Source organism: Pangasianodon hypophthalmus, chromosome 6 (assembly GCF_027358585.1).
Source record: "Pangasianodon hypophthalmus isolate fPanHyp1 chromosome 6, fPanHyp1.pri, whole genome shotgun sequence".
Taxonomy (NCBI): domain Eukaryota; kingdom Metazoa; phylum Chordata; class Actinopteri; order Siluriformes; family Pangasiidae; genus Pangasianodon; species Pangasianodon hypophthalmus.
The window spans coordinates 3914418-3941034 of NC_069715.1; the positions used below are offsets into that span (position 1 = coordinate 3914418).

At 41.2% G+C, this 26617-nt stretch overlaps 2 protein-coding genes across 2 annotated transcripts; both read right to left on the reverse strand.

Moving 5' to 3' along the window:
- Positions 1-8137: 8137 nt before the first annotated feature.
- LOC113534566 (extracellular calcium-sensing receptor-like) lies at positions 8138-11035 on the reverse strand. The gene is made up of 5 exons (XM_026927461.3): positions 10763-11035; positions 9761-10576; positions 9457-9684; positions 9182-9305; positions 8138-9051 (listed from the first exon to the last, which is right to left on the reverse strand). The coding sequence occupies exons 1-5, from the start codon at positions 11018-11020 to the stop codon at positions 8138-8140; spliced, it is 2340 nt and encodes a 779-aa protein (XP_026783262.1). The 5' UTR covers positions 11021-11035.
- An 8654-nt stretch (positions 11036-19689) lies between these two features.
- On the reverse strand, positions 19690-22459 carry LOC113534568 (extracellular calcium-sensing receptor-like). Its single transcript, XM_026927464.3, has 5 exons — positions 22175-22459; positions 21287-22096; positions 20980-21207; positions 20765-20888; positions 19690-20597 (listed from the first exon to the last, which is right to left on the reverse strand). Exons 1-5 carry the CDS (start codon positions 22430-22432, stop codon positions 19690-19692), a joined length of 2328 nt encoding a protein of 775 aa, XP_026783265.3. The 5' UTR covers positions 22433-22459.
- Positions 22460-26617: the final 4158 nt, after the last annotated feature.

Below are 26617 nucleotides of genomic sequence, written 5' to 3' on the forward strand. Positions count from 1 at the left end.
TTCATTTGTAAATGTGTTGAATTTTTTTCTCATATCTTGATTATAATTGATTTTAATTTTTTTATTACATTTTTTTAAAAAAACAAACAAAAAACGAGTAGTAATTTAATTCATAAATGTGGTCTAACAAAGGTAAAGGGCAAATATTAACCATATATGTTGTTTATATTGCTTGTAATTGGGATGAAGTAAACATCTGTTGAGTTTTTTAACATAAAATTGTTTGATTGTGTTGAATTAAAAACCCAAAAAATGCAGCGGGTCCACCAGACCCAGGAACACTGGCTGATTAACAAAAATATGAACACCACACAAGGGTTAAATTAAACCAAAATATGTGAATGTATCCCTGATGAGCAAGCCAGGGGCGATGGAGGCAAGGAAAAACTCCTTGAGATGATGTGAGGAAGAAACTTTGAGAGGAACCAGACTCAAAAGGGAACACATCCTCATCTGGGTGCTAATGGATAGTGCAGTTATAAATAAATCCCTTCTATAACTGAGTACTATAATGGACAAATAGTGCAATTGTGCAACCAGTAAATTGATCACAGTTTTCACATGTCCGGTTTGTTAAACCTATCCACTGTCCACTGATGGAGTCCTGAGCATGAGATCCCCAAGCCATCTCCACAGCATCCAACTGGCACCATCCCCAGCAATCCCAATGATCTTCAGGCTGTCCATGTGGGGCCACCCCCGGCAGCAGCGAGTGATCTCAATGGATGAGAACTCCAACCAGAAGTAGGGAATCATGATGGATAAGGCAGGTCCGGAGAGCAGAAGGGGTCAGGATAACTGGTATCGCAGGAGAAGCATGTGTAGCTAGACAGAGAGAGAGGGAGAGAGGGAGAGATTGTTAGGTAAGCTTTTGTCCCGTAATGGTTAAGGACAATGTACTTTGTGAGAATAACTTCTGTACAACCTTATGAGTTTTATCATGTACTAGATTTTACTACATGAATTTAATATGGCACTGTCTAATTGGAGCTCTACCAGTTATATTGTGTGACAAACTAATCCATGCCCATGTAGCCTACCTGTAGGCCTATTACCCAGGATTGCAGCGCTTACCCACATAGCTAACATTCCATCAGATTATTAACTGGACTCCACTTTTATTTCAAGTTGTAATTTACACAACCCTACAGAACATCTAGATTGGATTAGATTAAACTTTATTGTCATTGAGCAGAGTATTCAAAGCCAATGAAATGCAGTTAGGTTCTAACCAGAAGTGCAAAACGGTAAGTCACAATATGTGTAAAGAGACAATAAGATGACAAGTGACATGTAAATGGCATGTTATCGACAGAGGAACATTAGGATGATACAGATGAAAAAAAACAGTGTAAATGGCATGCTTTGTGAAAATGAGTCTGGAGATCTGGATTACAGTAATAAAGACAGTACAGTGCAGTGAACAAAGGTTCAAAGTGGAATAGAGGTAGTACTGTGCAAACTGTTTAAGCGTAGACCATGTGCAGAAGGAGGGATGTCTGTGTGCAGTATGTTGTTGTCGGTGTATGGTGATCCAATTGCAAGCTGCAATATGGCATTTGAAGGTTGGTTGTTTAGCAGCATTGTGAGGAGTTCAGTATATTGATTGCTGAGGGGAAGAAGCTGTTCATTGTTCCTTCTATGTTTGGGGTGAGAGATGTCCTTGATGATGCCTTTCACCATCTGTGGACAACATCTCTGATAGATCCCTCTGCAATAGAGGGTAGCTGTGCACCACTGATGAGTTAGGTGGTTTTCACCACCCATAGGATGGCTTTCCGGTCAGCATGTGAGCAGCTGCCTTACCATACTGATATTCAGTTCATCAGAATGCTCTCGATGGTACAGCGAAGGTACAGCGATAGAAGGTCACTAGTATCTGAGTAGATAGTTGAGCTTTCCTCAGTCCCATTGATGTAGATAGGGGTGTGCATGTGGCTCCTCTTGGTCCACCGTTAGTCCACAATGAACTCCTTAGTCTTCTGGATGTTGAGGGACACGTTTTTGTCAGTGCACCACATTTCCAGGTGCTCAACCTCCTCTATGTAGGCCATTATTTTCACTGATCAGGACTACCACTGTGGGGTCATCTGCGAACTTGTTTATGGAGTTTGAGTTATGAACAACTATGCAGTCATGGGTGGACAGAGATTAGAGGAGAGAGCTAAGCTGCCCTGTGGGAAGCCAGTGCTCAGTACTAGGGCATGTAGTTGTCAAATGTAACACACTGCTTGGACTAGGGACAGGTTGAAGATTTCTGCGAAGACCTCAGCCAGTTGTTCTGCACAGGCCTTGAGCACACGGCCTGGTATGCCATAAGGGCCAGCAGCGTTGTGTGTGTTCACAATGTAGAGCACACTTCACTGGTGAGCGTGAACACAGTGTGAGTGGCAGGGCACAGGATGGAAGCTTGGTTTTGATGGTCCTGACCTCATGTTTCCCTGATTGAAGTGAGCGCAGAAGATACTAAGCTCTTCAGGGAGGTTTACAGTTGTGATGCTGGGGCCGAGCACTTCCTATCAGACTGGCTGGGTTAATCGAGTCTGGGTTAATCAAGCTTCGGTGGTAGCTGATGAAAGTTAAATCGGGTGTCCAGAGCAATGTTTTTACAGTGAATTTTCATGTCGAGGAGTGCTTGTTGGCTGTATCATTTGTTTGCAAAATTGCAATGAACAGATAAAAAGCTAGACAGAAGATCACTAATTTGCAAAACCTGTTGTGATGCTAAGTCTCACTTTGTGCATGTGCTGCTTTAACTGATGGTGTTATTGCAAAACAGTTCAGTTCCTCCTCCACTGTCCTCCCTGACTGCTGAAGTCTTTGCCACCTTTGCCACCTTTTATGATGGGAAGACTGTCACACCTTCACTCCAACCCCAACTCCTACACTACACATTCAGTATTCTCCTCCTCTTGCACTGGCACATTTTTCTCATCTAGCAATTCAATTCAATTCCATTCAATTTTATTTGTATAGCGCTTTTAACAATGGGCATTGTCACAAAGCAGCTTTATAGAAATAAATACATTCAGGATATACATTTTAAATGTCTGAATTTATCCCTAATGAGCAAGACAGAGGTGAAGGTGGCAAGGAAAAACTCTGTGAGACGATATGAGGAAGGAATCTGTTTTATTGAAATTATCCCCTGTTCACTGATGGAGATTTGAGTGCAAAACTGTGGCAATTGCAGTCCTAAAACTATCACAGCAATTGTAGGCCTAAGCCATCGTAGCATAAATGTTCATATGAATTGTAGTCCAAAGTTATCTTCATGGTTTTTAAGTGATGCCATCCTCAGTAATCTCAATGATCTTCAGGCTGTCAATGTGGGGCTATCCTCAGCAGAAGCAAGTGACCTCAATGGATGAGAACTCCAACCAGAAGTAGGGCATCAGGATGGATCAGGCAGGTCTGGAGAGCAGAAGGGGTCAGGATCTCTGGTACCTCAGGAATAGCATGTGTAGCTCGACAGAGAGAGAGAGACAGAGAGAGACAGGGAGAGGGAGAAGAGAGAGGGAGAGAGAGGGAGAGACACTCTATGCCCGTGAACCCTCCAGATCTGCTCCTTTATCTATGAAAAAACTATTCACAAAAGGCTCGACTAAATAAATATGTTTTCAGCCTAGAATTAAACACTGAGACTGTGTCTGAGCCCTGAACACTAATTGGAAGGCTGTTCCACAACTGTGGGGCTTTGTAAGAGAAAGCTCTACCCACTGCTATAGCCTTCACTATTTGAGGTACCAACAAATAGCCTGTACCTTTTGATCAAAGTAGGCGTGACAGATCATAAAAGACCAAAAGCTCGCTAAGGACCAAAAGTACTGTGGCGTGAGACGATTCAGTGCTTTATAGGTCAAAAGTAGTATTTTATAATCAATGCAAAATTTGATTGACAGCCAATGCAGTGTGGATACAATAGATACAACAAGAGATGTGGTCATATCTGCTGGTTCTACAAAGAACACTTGCAGCTGCATTCTGGACTAACTGGAGCCTGTTTATGCACCTACTGGAACAGCCAGACAGTAAGGCATTACAATAATCCAACCTAGAGCATGAACTAATTTTTCTGCATCATGTAGTGACATTATATTTCTTATCTTAGCAACGTTTCTGAGATGAAAGAAGGCTATCCTAGTAATATTATCTACATGAGCTTCAAATGAAAGACTGGAGTCAATATTCACACCAAGGTCTGTTATTGCTGCACATGATGAAACAGAAAGGCCATCCAGAGTTACTAAGTAATCAGAAAGCTTACTTCTAGCTGAATGTGTTCCTAGTACAAGTACTTCTGACTTGTCATAATCAAATAAAAGGAAATTAATAAGCATCCAGTGTCTAATATCCTTTACACGTTTCTCAATTTTATTAAGCTGGTGTCTGTCATCTGGCTTTGCTGAAACATACAACTGTGTAACAATGGAAGCTAATACCATGTTTACGAATCATTTTGCCCAGAGTTCGCACATGGGCAAGCCTTAGTGTTACCCTTGGCTTTGCAATTATCCCGCTGAGTCATCACCCATTCGCCTCACTGTGAGGCTCTAATGCAGGAGTTGAGGGATTGCTAACTCTGCCTAAGGCACACAGACTTTCCACTACAGAAACTATGATGCTCTCAATCTTGCTAACCTTCTCTAGAGTCTGGATGTGCACCTCTAATGCTGCAATCTTCTCCATCAGAGAGCAAACTAAAATACATTTATCGCAAATAAAGCTATTACTAACGACAGAGGAAGAATGACTAAATATCCTGTACTCAACACACTGAACAAGCTGAATGTTTGCCATGATGAGTGTTTAATGTACCTTAGTTGAAGATTAGTTGAGATTATGTTAGACGGATCTGGCGTGGATGGCCTCCGCTTGCAGTCTTTGGACAAAAAAAAAAAAACATTTGAAAAAAAATGAAAATGCGGCAAATGCGGCAGAAGAGAAAAGTGAAAAAAAAAACAACAAATGAAAATGATAGTGCAAAATTATTGAAAACAGTTAAAAACAGTAATAATTATTAAAATAATTTAAATACCGCAACAGAAGAGATCCCGCAAGTCATCTTGTCCTGCAATCCTACCACCTGCCCATTGGATCCAATCCGTTCCACAATGCTGCAGACCATCTAACGAGACCTCCTCCTCTTCATCACTAGTATCATGAATGGCTCAGTATACTTCTGGTCATGTCCTAACGTCAGCAAGTCTCTCATCCTGGAGAAGCCCACTTTTTTTCCCTCAGACATCAACAACTACTGATGGTATCACGTCTCTCTTTTCTTTCTAAAATCCTCCAATGCATTGTCTAACAGGTGTCCCAAAATTCTCCATACATAGGGGACTATGTATGCCACCACCACGTCAGTTGTGCCTTCAAAAGGGGATGTTCATGGACATTGACTTCTCAGTTGGTCTGCAACACTTTGAGTCTTTTTGAATTTGTTAATAATTTGGGCAACAGTGTTGTGTGTGACCTGCTTGCCATGTTTCCTGTTCAAGTCCATCACAACCTTGTGTCAGCTTCCCGATCCAGTCATGAGAATGATTTCAGTATGTTCTTCTTTTGTCGAAGGCATTCTTAAAGGCTATCTGAATATATATATGTATATATATATGAATATAAGAATGCCTTCTTTTATATATATATATATATATATATATTTTTTTTTTTTTCCATACTTATTATATAATATTTACATATATAAAGAAGACATTTTGCTAAAAGTGTTAATTTCCCCTATGAATGGAGACTTTTGGGACACCCTGTACAGTCTACTGGGGATCCACTCCTGCTTCATGCAGACACTCATCAGCTGAAACGTAATACCAGTAAAACCGAGGATCTTGTGATCTCCCTGAACAGCTCTCAGATCTCACCTTCTGTCAGTGCATTTAACCTTGAGGTAACCATGTACAATCACCTGTCCTTTTCCTCTCACATTGCTAATCTGACATATTAATTCTGATATCTCCTTTACAGCATCAGAAGCAATTATCCATTTCTATCCACACAGGCAAATCAGGCCCTGTCATTTCAAAACTGGACTACTGCAACTTGCTCCAGGCAGGTCTGCCTCTACACACCATTCAGCCCCTGCAACTATTCCAGAATGCAGCTGCACAACTTATTTTCAACCTTCCTATGTTCTCACACCCCATTGCAACACTCCCTCCACTGGCTTCCTGTAGCTGCCCGCATTAAATTTAAATCACTGATGCTTGCCTACAAAGTCATAAATGGACCAGCACCCACCTACCTTAAAGCTCTTATCACACCCTGCACTGCACCACGGTCTCTCCAATCCTCTAGCCTTGCTTGATCCCACCATTTATTGGGGTACATGGGAGGCATGTGTCAAGGCTCTTTTCTGTTCTCTGGCACCTAGGTAGTGGAATGAACTTCCCCTGTATGTCCGAACAGCTGAGTCTTCAAAAGATGACTAAAGACCTACCTCTTCATGGAGGTCATAAATTAGCACTTTATTTAAAAAATCTTTTGCTGTCTGTGTGTTTTTCTTACTATTTTACCTCCCCAACAGAGTTTTTTAGACTGATAGTACCCTTAGTCCATGACCTAGTGAACCAGAATCAGGATGTATTTATTGATAGAGACTTCAAAGCACTTCTGTAAGTCACTCTGGATAAAGGTGTCTGCCGAATGCCATAAATGTAAATGTAAGACCAGAGGGCAAGGAAAAGCATTTACATTTGACATATGTGCATATCTGAAAATAAAACTTCAAAACACAAAATTAATTCTTCCAGAGGGATGAGGGATGGCTCTCACTGCACACAAACACCACAAGCACAGACACATAAAAACTAGTCCTGAAATAACAATAATAAACTGTAATGTGATATGTTTTCACATGGATGTGGCGTTGGTTTCTGAAATGATAAGGGACCTGTGTCGTAAATACAGTATCCACTTGGGAATTCAGGCCAGATCTGAAATTGAAAATATTTTTTTTCTGCCTAAGTGACTTTGTTAAGAAGCTTCTCTTTAGAGCAGATTGCATCATGGTAACAGATGATGACCATTTTTATATGGCCCTTCATGGATTTATCAGATTGTATCTTGCAGAGCAATCACCTTTGCTAATCAAAGAACAGTCTCAAATGCCTTTATGTATTTGATCGTTAGATTTTGAGGATTCTAAGTATAAGATTTTATGATGAATAGTTTGTTTGCATGCTAAAGAAGTATTAGTGCCAATCCACTGCAGTCCTGTAACCTTCTGTTTGTAGCTTTTCTCTATGAGATACAAGGGCCATTATCACCTTTGTAGAAGAGCGCTTGAGAGCATCCATTATTTTTGCTTGTGATGTGTGATGTTAAAGGCCTTCCTGTACCCTCCCTTATGCACTGCCATAATAAACGCGACAGTCCTATTTATTTGTTAATCATATTTGTTACTTTTGGTTCCTACTCACACCTAGCCAAAGTGCTTGAACAGCTGAATTGGTGCCCATAGATTGAGCTGGTAATCGTTCTGAAGACAATTATGTGTACACAGACAAACAGAAAATAACTATGAAGTAATATTTTATTTATTACATGCTAAAGCTGAAATGAAATGATAAAAACAAAAGTCTGATTTTTGAGATATTTCAGTAATTATGGAACAGGTTAATGAGTTTGTCAGAGATATAAAATTTTATCTCACCAGTTTCCGTAGAGTGATGTTAAAGCACAATGAAATCAATCCCTAGTCCTGCATGTGAAAAGCTACTTTTATTCATAATAGGCCTTTGACAGTGCAGTTCCAAATTTGAGGTATGGAAATCCACATGTAGTGTGTGGTATGAGATCTCTTCTATCGCACAGATTATAGGCAAGCATGGTTCAACCAGGTCCTCATTATGGCTTAAGCCAGGGACAAAAAATTTAAAGAAAAAGAAAATTTTGTGGGAAAAAACTGTCTCAATAGATATGTGAACACACGTTGGTGATGTCATTATGTGTCTTGCAGTAACCACTAATATGTAAATGACACTGCAAAGACAAAAGATACCAGATTATTTGCCACAGTTATTGAAATGATACATATTTATGCTAATCTATTTTGAAAGCTTTAATTTAAATTAGTAAATGTTCTTTACATATTTTAAACAGATCATGTTATGACAGACAGCTAAAATGATTTAGCAGGTGCTTTAGCCATCATTTGCTTTTTAGTATTCTTATCTGGTTTTAGCATGATTATATAGCACTTTGGAACAAATATGCAGAATAGTAAACCAAAGCTTGAGGCTAAAATGGCAAATATCTCTACAGCTACAGTGAATTTTCCAGGAGAGCTGAAATAAGCAGGAATAAAAGTGATCCAAACTGCACAGAATATGAGTATGCTGAATGTGATGAATTTGGCTTCATTGAAATTGTCAGGCAGCTTGCGGGCCAAAAATGCCAAAATAAAACACAAAAGAGCCAGGAGTCCTATATATCCCAGCACAGCCCAGAAACCTATAGCTGAGCCTACATTACATTCTAATATAATCTTTTCCTTGTAGTAGTTCATATTACTGTATGGAAAAGGAGGGGATATTGTTAACCAAAGTACACAAATAATGACCTGTACAAGAGTGAAGGCAAGTACACTGAGTCTCTGCTGTACAGGCCCAAACCATTTCATGACGTTACTACCTGGAAGTGTAGCCCTGAAGGCCATTAACACCACTAATGTCTTACCCAGAAGACAGGAGATGCAGAGGACAAAGGTGATCCCAAATGCTGTGTGGCGCAGCATACAGGACCAATCAGAGGGCCATCCAATAAAAGTAATTGAACAGAGGAAACACAGAGTCAGAGAGAAGAGCAACAGAAAGCTCAGCTCAGAATTATTTGCTCTAACAATTGGTGTGTCCTTGTGTTTAAAGAAAATTACAGCAATGCAGATGGTCAAAAATACTCCTAACAAAGAAAATGATACAAGAATGATTCCCATTATTTCCTGAAATGACAAGAATTCAACCAGCTTTAAGACACAGGTATCTTTCTTGTCATTAGACCACAGATCAGGAGGGCACTTGATGCAAGTTAGAGAATCTAAAGAAAGAGAAAATGAATATCAGTTTAGGTAATTACAATTAATTCTAGTGTGGTTCTTTATTAATAAAAAAAATAAATCCTTCTTGGCCTTCTCTGCATCACTGATATAAACCACTATTAATTATACCTGTTATATTACTTATTTCCCCCTCTGCGCATGGTATACAGTCAAAGCAGCAGATTGGCCTTCCTTTCTGCACAGCCTTCCTGAAGCCTAGGGGACAACTGTGGCTACACACAGAGACTGGCACCTAAAAACCATAATATATTGCATTTATTTATTGATAATTTTCTGAAAAACATTATTTATTGTATATATTTATTGATAATACACTGTATGCATGAACATACAATACAACATCTCTATGAACGTAATCTATTGGTAGAGATATTACTATTTACCTGTGGTTTATTGTGGGCCCAGACTATGCTGTTGTTTTTAAATGATAGTTGAAGGTGTGTTTGCAGAGAGGCATCATAGAAGCCCACTTTAACAAACATTGTTTTACCATCTTTGCCTTGCTGCCAGTTCAGCACATCATACCTCGCTGCTGGGTCTCCATTCTCATCAAAGAATACATCCTCTTCTGTTGTAGTGGTGAAATGGATTTTCTTCAACTCATTTGATACCTAAATAAAACAATGCAAAATCTTCAGTTATGAATATAAATACATATTTTTCACATGCCTATAGTGATACACTTACCTTCCATGGTTCCTGGATATCTGCTAGGTTTGTACATACATTAGCACCTTCTTGTCCACGCTCCCTCTCTGAACAGCTGTAACTGTTGTGCAGGGCATAAGCCACAGCATACACAGCCTTATAAACATTATTTGCAATTCGTAAGTCTGAAACATCTGTATAAAGGTTTTGAACTTGAGTGAGACTTTCATTGCTCTTGCACAATTGTTTCATCTTAACATTTTCTTGTGTCAGAAGTTTACACTGAAATATTGTCTCCCACAACTCTTTGTAAAGATCTACATTAGAAGCTGGATTAAGCATGGTTAGAAATTCCTCTAGGCCATTGATTTTAGCTTGTGGGATAGCAAAACCCACAGACCCTTTCAGAATATGCTGCCATTCAGCATTGGCAGTGTTCAAATCTGAGATCCAGGACTCACTTCCAATCCACTGAAACCCAGTCATGTTTTGCAAGGCCATTTCCCTCAGAAGAAACCCAAAGTCAGAGTCTGCGACAAAAGCTACAATAACTTTGGAGCTTGAAGCCTTGATAATTTCAACTATTTTCAAAATTTTTTCTCTGGGGTCTGTCTTATAAAATGCCTGGGAATACTCAACACATATTCCCTCTTCTTTGGCTGCACTGATAAATTCATTTATACCATTTTTCCCATAGTCATTATCACTGCATACGGCTCCTATCCAGGTCCATCCAAAATGTTTGACCAGCTTTGCCAAAGCTCTGCTCTGGAAATAATCACTGGGAACAGTTCTGAAGAAAGTTGGGTGTTTTTTTCTGTCGCTTAGGCATGCACATGTTGCAAAGTGACTCACCTGTAATATTTGTTTTTTGGTTTAAATATATATTGTAATAACTGATTATTGATAATTACACTTATATATGTTTGCTTTTCATTTCAGGAGAATCAAGCCAAATTGATTACATAACACTCAATCCAAATGAATTAATTTCAGTGAAATGCATGCTTATAATTCAATATCAGAAGACATAAGGTTTACCACAGGTATGTGCAAAGGTCCCACTGTAGCAGATATGGCAATAGTGGGGGTAGACGATGTTTGTCCTATGATTGCTTGAACAGTTTCAGGTTTTGAACAGGGCACTGAAATTGAACTTTCTCCTTGGCCATTGACTAAAGACAAGGAGGCTCTTGTGGTCATTTCAACTGATCCACAGGTATCATAGATTTTATAACCCAAAATGATCCCTGGAAGAATATCAGTTCTATTGTTTATTTCCTCAATGGCAAATACCATTGTTTGTGCATTTTGAAATTCTCTGAGGTTCAAACTGTAGGTAAAAGAATACAAATACAAATATTGTCAATAGATATCACTTCAAAATGAGTTTTGTAAAATTTATGATGCAAATAATATTGTAAAATGTTTTGATATAACCTAGTTTATATCAAAATTCCCTGAATGCTCCCTCACCTCGTGCATTTTCCTTCCTGAGGCCCTGATGTGAATGTTTGTATTGGCTGGTCCCATTCACTGTGGAAGGAAAAGATCCCACCAATCACTACATCCCCATCTTTACTGAGTTGAGGAGGATTGGGCAGCCCTTGTATGCTGCAGGGAGGATCAGCTGCTCTCACCTGTGTGAAAAGAAACCATGTATGCAAGAAACTCATTCTCATCCCTCCAAAACCACCTTGACTTCTGGGCTTTTATATAATCTTTTTAGCTCCCTAATAAGGTGTGGTCTTTACTTATATAATTACCTCATTAATTTGCATTCTGCATAACCCCACTGAAATGCTGCTATTCAATGTCATTTTTGAAACTATAAACATTGTTTATTGTGGTTTTGATCATTTATCTGATAGAAAAGAGTAGGCTGTGCAATCAGAACTTGTGCACTATCATAGATGCCCTGTCCTTTTACACTACCATACCTCAGAGTGGGTGAAATGAATCTGACCTTGTCACTTCTAGTTGTTTTTAGTGAGAAGGTTGAGGAATTGTTTTAACCTTTGAGGAAGGTTTAGAAATATGCCCTGATTGGGATTCCATTTCATCCCAGGGCACTATGCACACACACATCTCACATCACTTTAGTGTAATCAATACACCTACCTGTGTGTTCTGGGAGGTCAAGTCAAGTCAAGTCAAGTGGAGTTTATTGTCATTTCAGCCATATACAAGTACATAGTGAAACGAAACAACGTTTCTCCAGGACCAAGGTGCTACATAAGACAACACAGAACAACACAGAGCTACGGGGACTACATAAATTAAACATAAAGTGCACAAGTGCAAACGTGCGGACTCACAAGACAGAACAAGACAGTACAATAACTACAACACCGACCAGTACGCAGTTCTGTTTGAAAGTGGCCAAGTGACAATAGTGCAAATAATACAGAGTTTGGTATAAATAGCTGAAGTAATGTAAACATGGTATTGTATTATGTAAACATAATAGTAGCAGCAGCAGCATAAAACATGTGCAAAACATGTGTAAAACATGTGCATGGAGGATGTTCAGTTGTGTGTATGTGTGTATATGTATGTGTGTGTGTGTGTGTGTGTGTGTGTGTTCTTTCCTTCAGTCCAGTTCTAGGTATTGAGGAGTCTGATGGCATGAGGGAAGAAACTATTGCACAGTCTGGTTGTGAGGGCCCGAATGCTCTGGTACCGTTTAGCAGACGGCAGGAGGGTGAAGAGTGTGTGAGAGGGGTGTGTGGGGTCATCCACAATGCTGGTGGCTTTGCGGATGCAGCGAGAGGTGTAAATGTCCGAGATGGAGGGAAGAGAGACCCCGATGATCTTCTCAGCTGTCCTCACTATCCGCTGCAGGGTCTTGCGATCTGAGACAGTGCAATTCCCAAACCAGGCAGTGATGTAGCTGCACAGGATGCTCTCGATAGTCCCTCTGTAGAGCATGGTGAGGATGGAGGGTGGGAGATGCGCTTTCCTCAGCCTTCGCAGAAAGTACAGGCGCTGCTGGGCTTTCTTCGTTATGGAACTGGTGTTGAGCGACCAGGTGAGGTTCTCCGCCAGGTGAACACCAAGAAACTTGGTGCTCTTGACAATCTCCACGGAGGAGCCGCCGATGTTCAGCGGAGAGTGGTCATTCTGTGCTCTTCTGAAGTCAACAACCATCTCTTTAATTTTGTCCACGTTCAGAGACAGGTTGTTGGCTCTGCAACAGTCCGTTAGCCGCTGCACCTCCTCTCTGTATGCTGACTCATCGTTCTTGCTGAGGAGACCCACCACGGTGGTGTCATCGGCGAACTTGATGATGTGATTTGAGCTGTGCATTGATACACAGTCATGAGTCAGCAGAGTGAACAGCAATGGACTGAGCACACAGCCCTGTGGGGCTCCAGTGTTCAGTGTGGTGGTGTTGGAGATGCTGTTCCCGATCCGGACTGACTGAGGTCTCCCAGTCAGGAAATCCAGGATCCAGTTGCAGAGGGAGGTGTTCAGGCCCAGCAGGTTCAGCTTTCCAATCAGGTGCTGAGGAATGATTGTATTGAATGCTGAACTGAAGTCAATGAACAGCATTCTAACATAAGTGTCTTTATTGTCCAGGTGGGTGAGGGCCAGATGGAGGGCGGTGGTGATGGCGTCATCTGTTGAGCGGTTGGGGCGGTAAGCGAATTGCAGGGGGTCCAGTGAGGGAGGCAGCAGTGTCTTGATGTGCCTCAAGGCGAGCCTCTCGAAGCACTTCATGATGATGGGTGTAAGTGCAATGGGACGGTAGTCATTGAGGCAGGACACTGAAGACTTCTTTGGCACGGTGACGATGGTGGTGGCCTTGAAGCAGGTCGGGACAACGGTGCTGCACAGAGAGGTGTTGAAGATGTCCGTGAAAACATCTGCCAACTGGTCTGCACATCCCCTGAGCACCCTGCCAGGAATGTTGTCTGGTCCAGCAGCCTTCCGTGGGTTGACTCTGTGTAGAGTCTTCCTCACGTCGGCCGTGGTTAGACACAGCACCTGGTCATTGGGAGGAGGGGTGGTCTTCCTCGCCGTCATGCCATTCTGTGCCTTGAACCGAGCGTAGAAGTCGTTCAGCGCATCTGGGAGGGAGGCATCACTGTCACAGGCAGATGGTGGTGTCCTGTAGTTTGTGATGTTCTGGATGCCCTGCCACATGCGCCGTGTGTCTCTGTGGATTCTCTGAGCGTGTGCGCGCTTTGCCTCTCTGATGACCCGGGACAGTTTGGCCCTCGCTGTTCTTAGGGCCACCTTGTCGCCTGCTCTGAAAGCTGAGTCCCGGGTCCTCAGTAGCGCGCGCACCTCTGCAGTCATCCACGGCTTCTGGTTGGAGCGTGAGGTGATGGTCTTAGAGACAGTGACGTCATCAATGCACTTGCTGATATAGCAGGTCACTGATGTCGCGTATTCCTCCAAGTCGGTGAAGTCACCGTCAGTTGCCGCTTCCCTGAACATGTGCCAGTCAGTGTGTTCAAAACAGTCCTGAAGAGCAGAGATGGCTCCTGCTGGCCAGGTTTTCACCTGCTTCAGAACCCAGTTTGGAGTGTCTGACTAGCGGTCTGTATGCTGGAATTAGCATAACAGAGATGTGGTCTGAGTAGCCGAGGTGGGGGCGGGGCTCCGCCTGGTACGCGCTGGGGATGTTTGTGTAAACAAGGTCCAGCACATTCTTCCCTCTTGTTGCAAAGTCCACATGCTGATGGAATTTAGGGAGCACTGACTTGAGATTTGCATGGTTGAAATCTCCGGCAACAATAAACAGTCCGTCAGGGTTTGAATTCTGTAGCTCGCTAATAGCCCCATACAGTACACAGAGCGCCTCCTTAGCATTAGCACTGGGGGGAATGTATACACCGATTATGAGGATGGTAGTGAATTCCCGTGGTAAATAAAAAGGTCTGCATCTAACAGTCACAAACTCCACCAGCGATGAGCAGTCACTAGAGACTAGCACAGAGTTCTTACACCATTCCGTGTTGATGTAAACACACAAGCCGCCGCCGCGAGCCTTACCGCACAGAGCTGTGTTTCTGTCGGCACGAAACGAGGCTAGCCCGTCTAGCTGAATGGCGGCGTCCGGAACTCTGTCGCTGAGCCACGTCTCCGTGAAAACAAAGATGCAGCAGTCTCTAAACTCACACCGCGTAGTTTGCTGGAGTCGGATGTAATCCAGTTTATTGTCCAGGGAGCAGACATTGGAGAGCAGGATGGACGGGAGAGCCGGCCGGGTAGGGTTTGTTTTTAGCCTAGCACGAACCCCCGCCCTCTTCCTGCCCTTCTGCTTTCTCGCGCACCGCTTGCGACATCCCCTCCCCCGGCCACCGGCATCAGGCGACGCCGAGGGCTGGAGGCCTGGTCCCCGCAGCAAGCCGAGATCGCGTAGCTTCTCCACCAGATCATCGTGCAGAGTGGCTGTATTGTTGTGTCTTAGGTTTATAAATGTCTGGCGGTGGTATACATGAACACCGGTGGCTCCGATGTCCATGTGCCGTTAAAAAGTCGGCCTAAGGACGAAAAAAGCACCATTTTGTGTCGGGAGTGGCCGCTGCGTGCTACTGCCGCGCTGCCATCTTGGAAATCCATATGTGCAATTTTATGTGTGCAATTTGGTGGGGGGTGGGGGGAACTCTCCACTGGAGGGTACCTTTCTATGGTGAAATAGGATATATTCTGTACAAGTGTATGAAGAATTTTCTAGGCCTAGACTAGATTATATTACATGGACTTAATTAGGCATTGGGTATAATTGGAGCTCTACAAGTTATATTGTGACGCCATACCACTCCATGCCCATGTTGCCTACATGAAGGCCTATCACCCAGAATTTCAGAGCTTAGCCACATAGCTAACCTTCCCCCAGATATTTTACTAGATTCAAGTAATTTAAACAACCATATTGAACATCTAGAGATAAAACTCTAATAAAAACACTAAAATGTATCACATTAAAATATACAAGTGTTTTGTATAGTCTTAACACAACTATATCAGTTAGGACCATGGTCCTTATAAGATCTGTAACTTTGCTGTGAGCATGGTGTTATGCTTAGTAATATATTGATGCTATTTCATATCAATGATGAAGAATGAAGAAATCAACAAACTGTTTCTCCATTCACCTTCGTATGTGTATTTTTCAGCATCTCCTCTTTTTCCTTCATGAAAATATTTCTGCACATAAAATTGCACATATAATTAGATTACAACATTACAACATTTGTCTATTGACAACATTCAGGCTAAGGAAACAAGTGACATAATTGATATCCAAGTTTCATTTAAGCTAAAACATGTGGAACTATTGGTTGGCTATATTGTCATGTGATTTCTGTTGTCATGTTGAGGTATTTAGTCATGCAGTGTCAGTGGTAATTGAAGTAGCAGTAGCAGATAATGACCACTTTTTATATAGCCCTTCACAATTTTATCAGATTGTCTTGCAGGGTGATCACCTTTGCTAATAAAAAAATGTTTCAGGTCAAACACAAGAAAAGCTCAGAAGATAAACAGTCCAAAATGCAATCCAAAATAGGCAAGGCAGGGTCAACATACCAGAAATCAATAATAGCATTAATCCAAAGAGAACATTAAAGGCAGAGACAAAGCAAGGCAAGGTCATACACCAGTAATCCATCCAAAACAAGACAGCTCCAAACTCACACAGTTGATGGCACAAACTGTAAGCCTTCACATAAAGGCCATGGTCCATGTGTTTTTTATATTGAACATACAGGGGATGACTGTGATTCTGGCAGTTGGGGTGTGGTTTTAGTGAAGTCTGTAATGTGAGAGGGAGTTTGGGGGATGATATTGAGAGTAATTAAGGAATAGTTTCACCAGTGCATAAATATTCCTATATAACCATGTCCTTTCTCCGCTGTGTGTGTTCCTCCCTGTGTATGTATCCTAGTGACATGGAGTAGGTGCATGAAAAGCCAAAAGGATTATTTTGAGTTCTGTATTAATAAACTGTTAGTGGGCTGTTATTAAAAATAATGGGCAGAAAGATGTACCTGAGTTCCCCTGTGTTCCTCTTGGAATGTCGCGAACTGTTATACTGGTGATAAAATCTGGGAATTTGGAGAATGAAGAAATGCTGCCGTGGAGCAAAGTCTTTGCAGATCAAAATCTAGTGCAGATCCTACAGTCGATAGTTACCCTGCAGCAGTAGTAACACCAGGATCTCCTCAGCATGAAGAAAAATCAAGCACTCTTGTTTCAGGTAGTGACTGACTAGGCCTCAGATTGAGCCAGCATCCAGTGTCCCCTGAACCCTGAGTCTGTCCCTGCCAAGTCTGGAAGCCTGTTGGCCTTCTTGGTGGTGTGAGCGAACCCTGCTGATGACAGTGAGTCATTTTTGGAGGTGTTTGAAACAAAGGCCTCTGTGTGTGGCTAACGCGAGAATGAGTGGGGGCCTCCAGTCCAAGCCCTGCTGACCATTGAAGCACAGTTAACTACATATAAACTACAGCACAATGAAGAAGGCTGTCCTGGAGTCAGTGGCTCTAACACCAGAACAACATTGCTGGCACTTCCACGAGATGACACTAGAGGAGGAAGACAAGCTGTTTACATTCATGCAAAGCTGGATCCAGTGGAACCAGAGAGTGTGTTGGAGTGCATGAGCGACAAGTGAACTGATCGCCTTCTGTTCTCCAGGGTACCTCCACTTCTCCTCTGAGAGCTGGAGCTGGGCCCAGGCAGGACTGCTGGAGTTGCAGAGAGCCAGGGTATTTTCAGGGGAAGAGGCCCCTGATGGAGGGGGATCAGGTGCTCCGGACTGCCGCTGTCCCACTGACCTCCCGATTAGGAGTCTAAATGTCAGGTACTTTATGGATCTCTGCAAAGACCTTGGGAGAGGCACTGATTTGTGTTTTGTCCAAGACTAGGATCCCAAAAAAGATCCTGAGCAATCAATGCATGTTGTGTATGTCACATATGCTGCACAAACTTTACAAATTGTTGCAAATTAAGGCAATCTGCACTAATGTGTATTATTCTCAAATATGCTGGAGGAAGGTTTCAATAATATCCTTGAAAACATGATATAACCTTGAAAAACATGATTCATAAGCTTATGCACAGTCGTAATTGGGATAAATGGTTGGAGTGCCTGTTGTTTGCTGTTCAAGAGGTACCCCAGGCGTCCACTGGGTTTTCCCCATTTGAACTTTTATAAAAGTTTGGATATGCTGTAAGGACAGTCCCACCCCCAGTAAAATTGAGGTACAGTATATCCTGGCCCTGACAGCAACACACACTGAGTCACTTGTCTATGCGATATTTGCTGTGCAATATTTGCAATATTTGCAATTATGCAATATTTGCTCTAGGCCCAGGAACAGCAGCAATGGCTATACAATAGGTGCTCCCATCTCAGACAGTTTGCACTGGGAGATAAGGTCCTAGTATTCCTTTCAACTTACGCATTAAAAAAAACCTCACCAAGTGGCAATAACTCTTTGAGGTCATACAATGGGTAGGGGACATGGACTAGGAGGTAGTGCATTCAGACAGGGGGGAACTCATGATAAATTTACCACTTCAACCTCCTAAAAATGGACAAAGGCAGTCCCTGTAGCTCTGGCGTTGGCATTGGCAAAGAAAGATGAATTGGGACCGGTTTGTCCAAAAACAGCTAATCCCACTCTGAAACCCTTAGCAGACCAGAGAAATGGACGTGTTTTCTCACCTGTCTGGATGCTCAGACCTCATAGAACACCAAATTGAAATGTCTCCTGGTGTGGTGGTGCGCATCCCACCATATCATTTACCTGAACACAAGAGATAAGTGGCTCATGATGAATTGGGCAAAATGATGGAATTGAGAGTAGGTGCTGCTCACCTTATTCGATTGTGGATTTGACCAAGGGCTATTGGCAGATTCCCTTGTTGCCACAGTTTAAGGAAAAAATGGCTTTCTCTACACTGTTTGGCTTACACGAATTCATTACCCTTCTTTTCAGGCTTTCGGGGCAAAGACTACGTTCAAACAACTATGCCACCACCTGCCTAAATGATATTATTATTTACAGTAATAACTGGGGCAACATTTGTAACAAGTGCAGGCTGTCCTGAAGTCCTCGAGTGTAAAATTGGGCTATTTGGGGAGTTTGGGTAATGAAAATGAGGGTAATTAGTGCTTAGTTTCAACTGTGAATAATTATTGTCAACCAGCAGAATCAGTGCTAATAGGTTGAGCTGGGATATGTTCTGAAGACAGTTATGTGTAACCAGACAAATAGAAAACAACTGGGAAGTAATGTATTAATTGCCAAGTACTAGAGGTTTCAGCTGAAATAAAATGAACAACATTCTGATTTGTGGGTATTTTAAATGTACCTTTACCTATATTATCAATAATCAATAGGTCTATAGGACACATGTACAATATGTGTAGTGTGTTAAATTGCAGTAATTTTGGACAGGGCCCAGTTGCTGAATTTGTTGCGTATACAACATTGCATTCAGCCAGTTATCCAAAATGTAATGGTTAACCCCAAGGATATGAAAGTAGTCTATTATCTTGCATGGGTACAGCTACTTTTATTGATGATAGGCCTTTGAAAGTGCACTTATAGATGCACTGTCACATGCACTGATGTGTGGAAATGTGTTGTTTGAGATGTCCTCTATTTCATAGATTATGGTATAAGCAATCAAGGCCACATTATGGCTTAAGCTGGGGACAAAAATAATTTAAAGAAAATGAACATTTTCTGCAGAAAACTGTCTGAAAAGATATGTTAAAACACACCTTAGTTATGTAATCATACTTCTTGCACTAACCACTAACCATGTGTAAATAGTTCTGCAAAGTCAGATGAAAGATATCAGTTTATTTACTGCAGTTATTGAAATTGTACAATTTTATGCTAATGCAATTTAAAGGCTTTCATTTAAGTGAGAACATCCCTTTTATATAGGTTATATAATTTAAACAGATCATGTTAATGGTGAGTATCTATACAGATAAATCATTTAGCAGGTGTTTTACCCATCATTTCCTTTTTGGTATTTTTCTCTGGTTTTAGTATGATTATATAACACTTTGGAACAAATATGCAGATTAGTAAACCAAAGCTTGATGCTAAAATGGCAAATATCTCTACAGCTACAGTGAATTTTCCAGGAGAGCTGACATAAGCAGGAATAAAAGTGATCCAAACTGCACAGAATATGAGTATGCTGAATGTGATGAATTTGGCTTCATTGAAATTATCAGGTAGCTTCCTTGCCAGAAAAGCCAAAATAAAACACAAAATAGCCAGGAGTCCTATATATCCCAGCACAGCCCAGAAACCTATAGATGAACCTACATTACATTCTAATATAATCTTTTCCTTGTAGTACTTCATATTTTTGTAGGGAAAGGGAGGGGATATTGTTAACCAAAGTACACAAATAATGACCTGTACAAGAGTGAAGGCAAGTACACTGAGTCTCTGCTGTACAGGCCCAAACCATTTCATTACATTACTGCCTGGAAGTGTAGCCCTGAAGGCCATTAACACCACTACTGTTTTCCCCAGAACACAGGAGATGCAGAGAACAAAGGTAATCCCAAAGGCTGTGTGGCGCAACATACAGGACCACTCAGAGGGCTGACCAATGAAAGTAAGTGAACAGAGGAAACACAGAGTGAGTGAGAAGAGCAGCAGGAAGCTCAATTCAGAATTATTTGCTCTAACAATTGGTGTGTCCTTGTGTTTAAAGAAAATTACTGCAATGCAGGTGGTGAAAGACACTCCTAACAAAGAAAATGATACAAGAATGATTCCCATTATTTCCTGAAATGACAGGAATTCCACCAGCTTTAAGACACAGGTATCTTTCCTGTCATTAGACCATAGTTCCGGAGGACACTTCATACAAGATATAGAATCTGAAGATATCAAGAAAATAGAAAACAAATATAATTATTTACATAATTATTATCTATATAATTTAGTCCTTTAAGTAATGGTAATTCTATTGTTTATTACCCTAACAAACTTTTAAATATTTCTTGTTTTTGTCTGTATCATTGACACAAACCACTATTCGTTATACCTGTTATATTACTGATTTCCCCCTCTGCACATGGCATGCAGTCAAAGCAGCAAACTGGCCTTCCTTTCTGCACAGCCTTCCTGGTGCCAGGGGGACAACCCGGATTGCACACAGAGACCGGCACCTGGAAACCATTTTTATTGTATGTATTTGTTTTTAACTTTATAAAATATTTATTGTACATATTATCTGTTTTTATAGATATTGTTGTTTACCTGTGGTTTGTTGTGGGCCCAGGCTATACTGATGTTATTAAATGACAGCTGAAGGTGTGTTTGCAAAGAGCCATCATAGAAGCCGACTTTAACAAACACTATTTCACCATTTTTGCCTTGTTGCCAGTTCAGCACTTCATACCTCGCTGCTGGGTCTCCATTTTCATCTAAGTATACATCCTCTCCACTTGTAGTGGTGAAATGGAGTTTCGTCAACTCATTCACTACCTAAATACAGCATTCCAACATAAAGCATTCAAACAAATATACATACATTTTTTTCAGCAGGATATATCATTACACTTACTTGCCATGGTTTATTATCTGATATGTTTGCACAGGCAGGACCTTCTTGTCCCCTCTCTCTCTTTGAACAGCCATATCTCTTGTGCAGGGCATAAGCCACAGCATACACGGCCTTATAAATATTATTTGCGATCCGTAATTCTGAAACATCTGTATAAAGGTTCTGAACTTGACTGAGACTTTCGTTGCTCTTGCACCTTTGTTTCACCTCATCATTTTCTTCTATCAGAAGTTTGCAGTTAAATATTGTCTCCCACAACTCTTTGTAGAAAACTACATCAGAAGCTGGATTTAGTTTGGTTAGAAATTCTCCTAGGCCCTTGATTTGAGCTTTTGGCATAGCGAAACCCAGAGACCCTTTCAAAAGATGCTGCCACTGAGAATTCGCTGGGTTTATATTAGAAATCCAGGATTCACTTCCAATCCACTGAAACCCTGTCAAGTTCTGCAAGGCCATTTCCTTTAGAAGAACCCCGAGGTCTGTATATGCAACAAATGCTACAATAACTTTGGAGGTTGAAGCCTTGATGGTATCAACTACTTTCAGAATTTTTTCTCTAGGGTCTGTCTTAAAGAATGCTTTGGAATACTCAACACATATTCCCTCTTCTTTGGCAGCAATGATAAATGCATTTATGCCATTGTTCCCATAGTCATTATCACTGCATAGGGTCCCTACCCATGTCCAGCCAAAATGCCTGACCAACTTAGCCAAAGCTCTGCTCTGGTAGTAATCACTGGGAACAGTTCTGAAGAAAGATGGGTATTTCTTCCTGTCACTTAGGCATGCACATGTTGCAAAGTGACTCACCTGCAATACATAGCTTTCAACAACAAAGTAAAACGTAAAACAAAGTAGTTTTTAAAAAGATAAAAGAAGAGGCCTTACCACAGGTATGTGCAAAGGTCCCACAGTAGCAGCAATGGCAATAGTGGGGGTGGAGGATGTTTGTCCTATGATTGCTTGAACTGTGTCAGGTTTAGAGCAAGACATTACAGATGTATTTTCTCCAATGCCATTAACCAAGGCCAGTGATGCTCTGGTGGCCATTTCTACAGATCCACAGGAATCATAGATTTTATAACCCAATTTGACCCCAGGAAGAATATCAGTTCTGTTGTTGATTTCCTCAATGGCAAATAACATTGTTTGTGCATTTTGAGACTCACGGAGGCTTAAACTACAGGACAAAAAAAACAACCACATATGGTTTCAGAGAACACCGTACTTCTAATACAGTAGCAGGCTTATAACGTTGTAATGCAAATAATTGAAGAAAATGTTTCTGATCTTCTTAAAATGTATAGAATACATTTTGTGTATATGAACCACTGTTATAATTCCAATTTGACCAAATTAAAAATGAAAATCCCCCAATATCCCCTCACCTTCTGCAGTTTGGTTGCCAAGGTCCAGATGTAAAAACATGTGTTATCTGGTCCCATATGGCGTGTAAGGAAAAGATACCACCAATTATTACATCCCCATCTTTGCTGAGTTGAGGAGGACTGGGCAGGCCTAGTAAGCTGCAGGGAGGATCAGCTGCTCTCACCTGTGTGAAAAAAAGCCATGTGTGCAGGAACCTCATTCTCATCCCTCCCTAAATAAATCACCCCTGTTTAGGTTTGTATATAACTCTTTGGCTCCCAAATTGAGCAGACCCTTGGGTGTGGGTTGAACAAATGCATTACCTCATTACCTATTTTTGCACTGCTTACTAGGAGGCACACATTTTTGTACCTCACTGTTGTGTGGCACTGTTGTTCAAATTTATGTACAGTACAAATCTATAGTCTGATAAGAAGTCTCAAGTAATGGTTCATTGATTTGTGTGTATACACAGTCCTCTCTGAAAGTACTGGAACGGCAAGGCCAATTCTTTTGTTTTTGCTATACACTAAAGAAATTTGTGTTTGAGATCAAAAGATGAGTATGAAGCAATAGATCAAAATTTCAGTTTTAATTTCCTGATATTTACATCTACATGCGTTAAACAACTTGGAACATGGCATGTGTTGTGCCAGACCACCCAATTTTTAGAGCAAAAATATTGGAACAAACAGTCTTAAAGTATTTGATATTTGATCATATTTGATTGCTTATGCCTTGCTTGCAATAACTGCATCAAGATAGCAACCCACTGACATCACCAAACTGTTGCATTCTTCTTTTTGTCATACTTTTCCAGGCTTGTACCACAGCTTCTTTCAGCTGTTGTTTGTTTTGGGGTTTTTCTCCCTTTAGTCTCCTCTTCAAGAGGTGAAATCCATGCTCAATTGAGTTAAGGTCTGGTGATTGACTTGGCCAGCCTAAAATCTTCCGCTTTTTCTCCCCTGATGAAGTTGTTTGTTGTGTTAGTAGTGTGTTTTGGGTCATTGTCTTGCTGCATGATGAAGTTGCTCCCAACTAGACTGGATGCATTTCTCATTAAATTGGTAGACAGAATGTTTCTGCAGACTTTTGACTTTTCTGCTACTACCATCTTGAGTTACATCATCACTAACGATTAGTGAGCCTGTTCCAGAAGCAGTCATGCAAGTCCAACCCATGACACTATCTCCACCGTGATTGACTGATGAGCTTATATGATTTGGATCATGAGTGGGCCATTTCCTTTAGAAGAACCCCTAGGTCCATATATGCAACAAATGCTATAATACATTTGCATGCTTGAAGCCTTGATGGTATCAACTACTTTCAGAATTTTTTTCTCTAGGATCCATCTTCAAGAATGCTTTCGAATAGTCAATATCTCTGTATCTCTTTGTGAATTCATATCAGATCTTCTGATTCGTACTGCTGACGAGTGGTTTGCATCTTATGTTTTTGCCTCTATATTTCTGCTCTGAAAGTCTTCTTCATACAGTGGATTATGATACTTTCACCCCTGCCTTGTGGAGGTGGTTGGTGATGTGACTGATTGTTGATTTTGGGTTTTTCTTTACAGCTCTCACAATGTTTCTGTCAGTAACTCCTGTTGCTTTCCTTGGCTGACCGGTTTGATGTCTGGTTGTTGGTACACCAGTGGTTTCTATCTTTTTGAGGACATTCCAAATTGTTGTATTTGCTATGCCCATTGCTTGTGGGGTGGCTCCAAAGTAGCTTTCTTTTCTCGAATAGACAGCTTTCTGGCCTTCATGTTGGTTTGTCCTTTTTAAAAACAAATGCAGTCTTCACAGGTGAAACCCAGGGCTCAAACCAAGAGTAGACATTCAGAGCTGTTAATTGTTTAAACAATCAATCTATCAGGGCACACCTGGGCAACAAGAGACTCCTGTCAGTCACATGTTCCAATATTTAATAAATATTTTAAAAATATTTAATATTTTAAAAAAAAAGAAACGGGCTTGCTATCCTAATATTTTCAGAGGGGACTATACACTGCTCAGCCATAACATTAAAACCACTGATAGGTGACACGAATAACATTGATTATCTCATTACAGTGGCACCTGTCAAGGGGTGGGATATATTAGTCAACAAGTGAACAGTCAGTTCTTGAAGTTGATGTATTGGGAGCAGGCAAGCGTATGGGCAAGTGTAAGGATTAGAGAGACTTTGACAATGGATAAATTGTGTGTATAGACGTCTGGGTCAGAGCATCTCCAAAACTGAAGGTCTTGTGGGGTGTTCCTGGTATGCAGTGGTTAGTACCTACCAAAAGTGGTCTTAGGAAGGACAACTGGTGAACCGGCAACAGAGGCATGGGCGCCCAAGGCTCATTGATACGTTTGGGAAGCGAAGGTTGGCCTGTCTTGTCCGATTCCACAGAAGAGCTACTGTAGCACAAATTGCTGAAAAGGTTAATGCTGGCCATGATATAAAGGTGTCAGAACACACAGCTTGCTGCATATAGGGCTACATAGCTGCAGATTGGTCAGAGTGCCTATACTGACTCCTGTTCACCACCAAAAGTGCCTACAATGGGCACGTAAGCATCATAACTGGACCATGGAGCAAGGAAAGAAGGTGGCCTGGTCTGATGAATCACATTTTCTTTTACATCATGTGGAAGGCTGGGTGTGTGTGTGTCGCTCACCTGGGGAAGAGATGGCACTAGGATGCACTATGGGAAGAAACTAAGCTATATATATATATATACTGTATATAGTCAGGTCCAGAAGTATTTGGACAATGGCGGAGTTTTTGTGATTTTGCCTTTATACACCACCACAATGGATTTGAAATAAAGCAATCAAGATGTGATCAAAGTGTAGACTTTCAGCTTTATTGTAAGAGGTTCGACAAAAATATGGCATTTACCATTTAGGAATTAGAGCCATTTTCAACAAAGTACCTCCATTTTCAGGGGCTCAAAGGTATTTGGACAAAGTGACATAATTGTAAATATAACCATAATTTTAATACTTGGATGAAAATCCTTTGCAGTCAATGACTGCCTGAAGTCTGGAGCCCGTGTTCTCCAAACTCAAATTCTGAGTTTCCTCCCTGGAGATGCTTTGCCAGACCTTCACTGCAGCCACCTTCAGTTGCTGCTTGTTTGTGGGTCTTTCTGTCTTCAGTCTTGTCTTCAGTAAGTGAAAAGCATGCTCTATTGGGTTGAGATCAGGTGAATGACTTGGCCATTGAAGAATATTCCATTTCTTTGCCTTCAAAAATTCTTGAGTTGCTTTCGCAGTATGGTTAGGGTCATTATCCACCTGCACTGTGAAGCGGTGTCCTATCAGTTTTGTAGCATTTGGCTGAAAGTGAGCAGAGAGTATAGCCCTATACACCTCAGAATTCATCTTGCTACTTCTGTCAACAGTCACATCATCAATAAACACCAGTGACCCAGTTCCATTGACAGCCATACATGCCCATGCCATAACACTGCCTCCACCATGTTTGACACATGATGTGGTATACTTTGGATCATGAGCTTTTCCTTTCTTTCACCATACTTTTCTCTTCCCATCATTCTGGTACAAGTTAATCTTGGTTTCATCAGTCCAAAGAATCTTATTCCAGAACATGGGAGTTTTTTTTTTTCTGGCAAAGTCTAATCTGGCTTTCCTGTTCTTGAATGTTACCAGTGGTTTGCACCTTGTTGTAAACCCTCTGTATTTACATTCATGAAGGCGTCTCTTAATTGTAGATTTTGACAATGATATGCCTACCTTCTCCAGAGTATTCTTGACTTCTGTTGTGAAGGGATTTTTCTTCACCAAGGAAAGGATTCTGCGATCCACCACTTTAGTTGTCTTCCGTGGTCTTCCAGGCCTTTTGATGTTGTTGAGCTTACCAGTGCTTTCTTTCTTTTTTAAGAATGTACCCAACTGTTGATTTGGCCACACCTAAGGTTTTTGCTATCTCTCTTATAGATTTATG

What these genes read in the sequence shown, in the direction of transcription:
- LOC113534568 (XM_026927464.3), bottom strand. Translation starts at nt 22,432, where the DNA reads ATGTTATTTGCCATTGAGGAAATCAACAACAGAACTGATATTCTTCCT. An exon ending in GACCTTTGCACATACCTGTG is followed by an intron (nt 22,097 to 22,174) that starts GTAAGGCCTCTT and finishes TATGTATTGCAG; the next exon opens with GTGAGTCACTTTGCAACATG. An exon ending in GGGCCCACAACAAACCACAG is followed by an intron (nt 20,889 to 20,979) that starts GTAAACAACAAT and finishes AATGGTTTCCAG; the next exon opens with GTGCCGGTCTCTGTGTGCAA.
- LOC113534566 (XM_026927461.3), bottom strand. Translation starts at nt 11,020, where the DNA reads ATGGTATTTGCCATTGAGGAAATAAACAATAGAACTGATATTCTTCCA. An exon ending in ATATCCAGGAACCATGGAAG is followed by an intron (nt 9,685 to 9,760) that starts GTAAGTGTATCA and finishes TGTTTTATTTAG; the next exon opens with GTATCAAATGAGTTGAAGAA. An exon ending in GGAAATAAGTAATATAACAG is followed by an intron (nt 9,052 to 9,181) that starts GTATAATTAATA and finishes CTCTTTCTTTAG; the next exon opens with ATTCTCTAACTTGCATCAAG.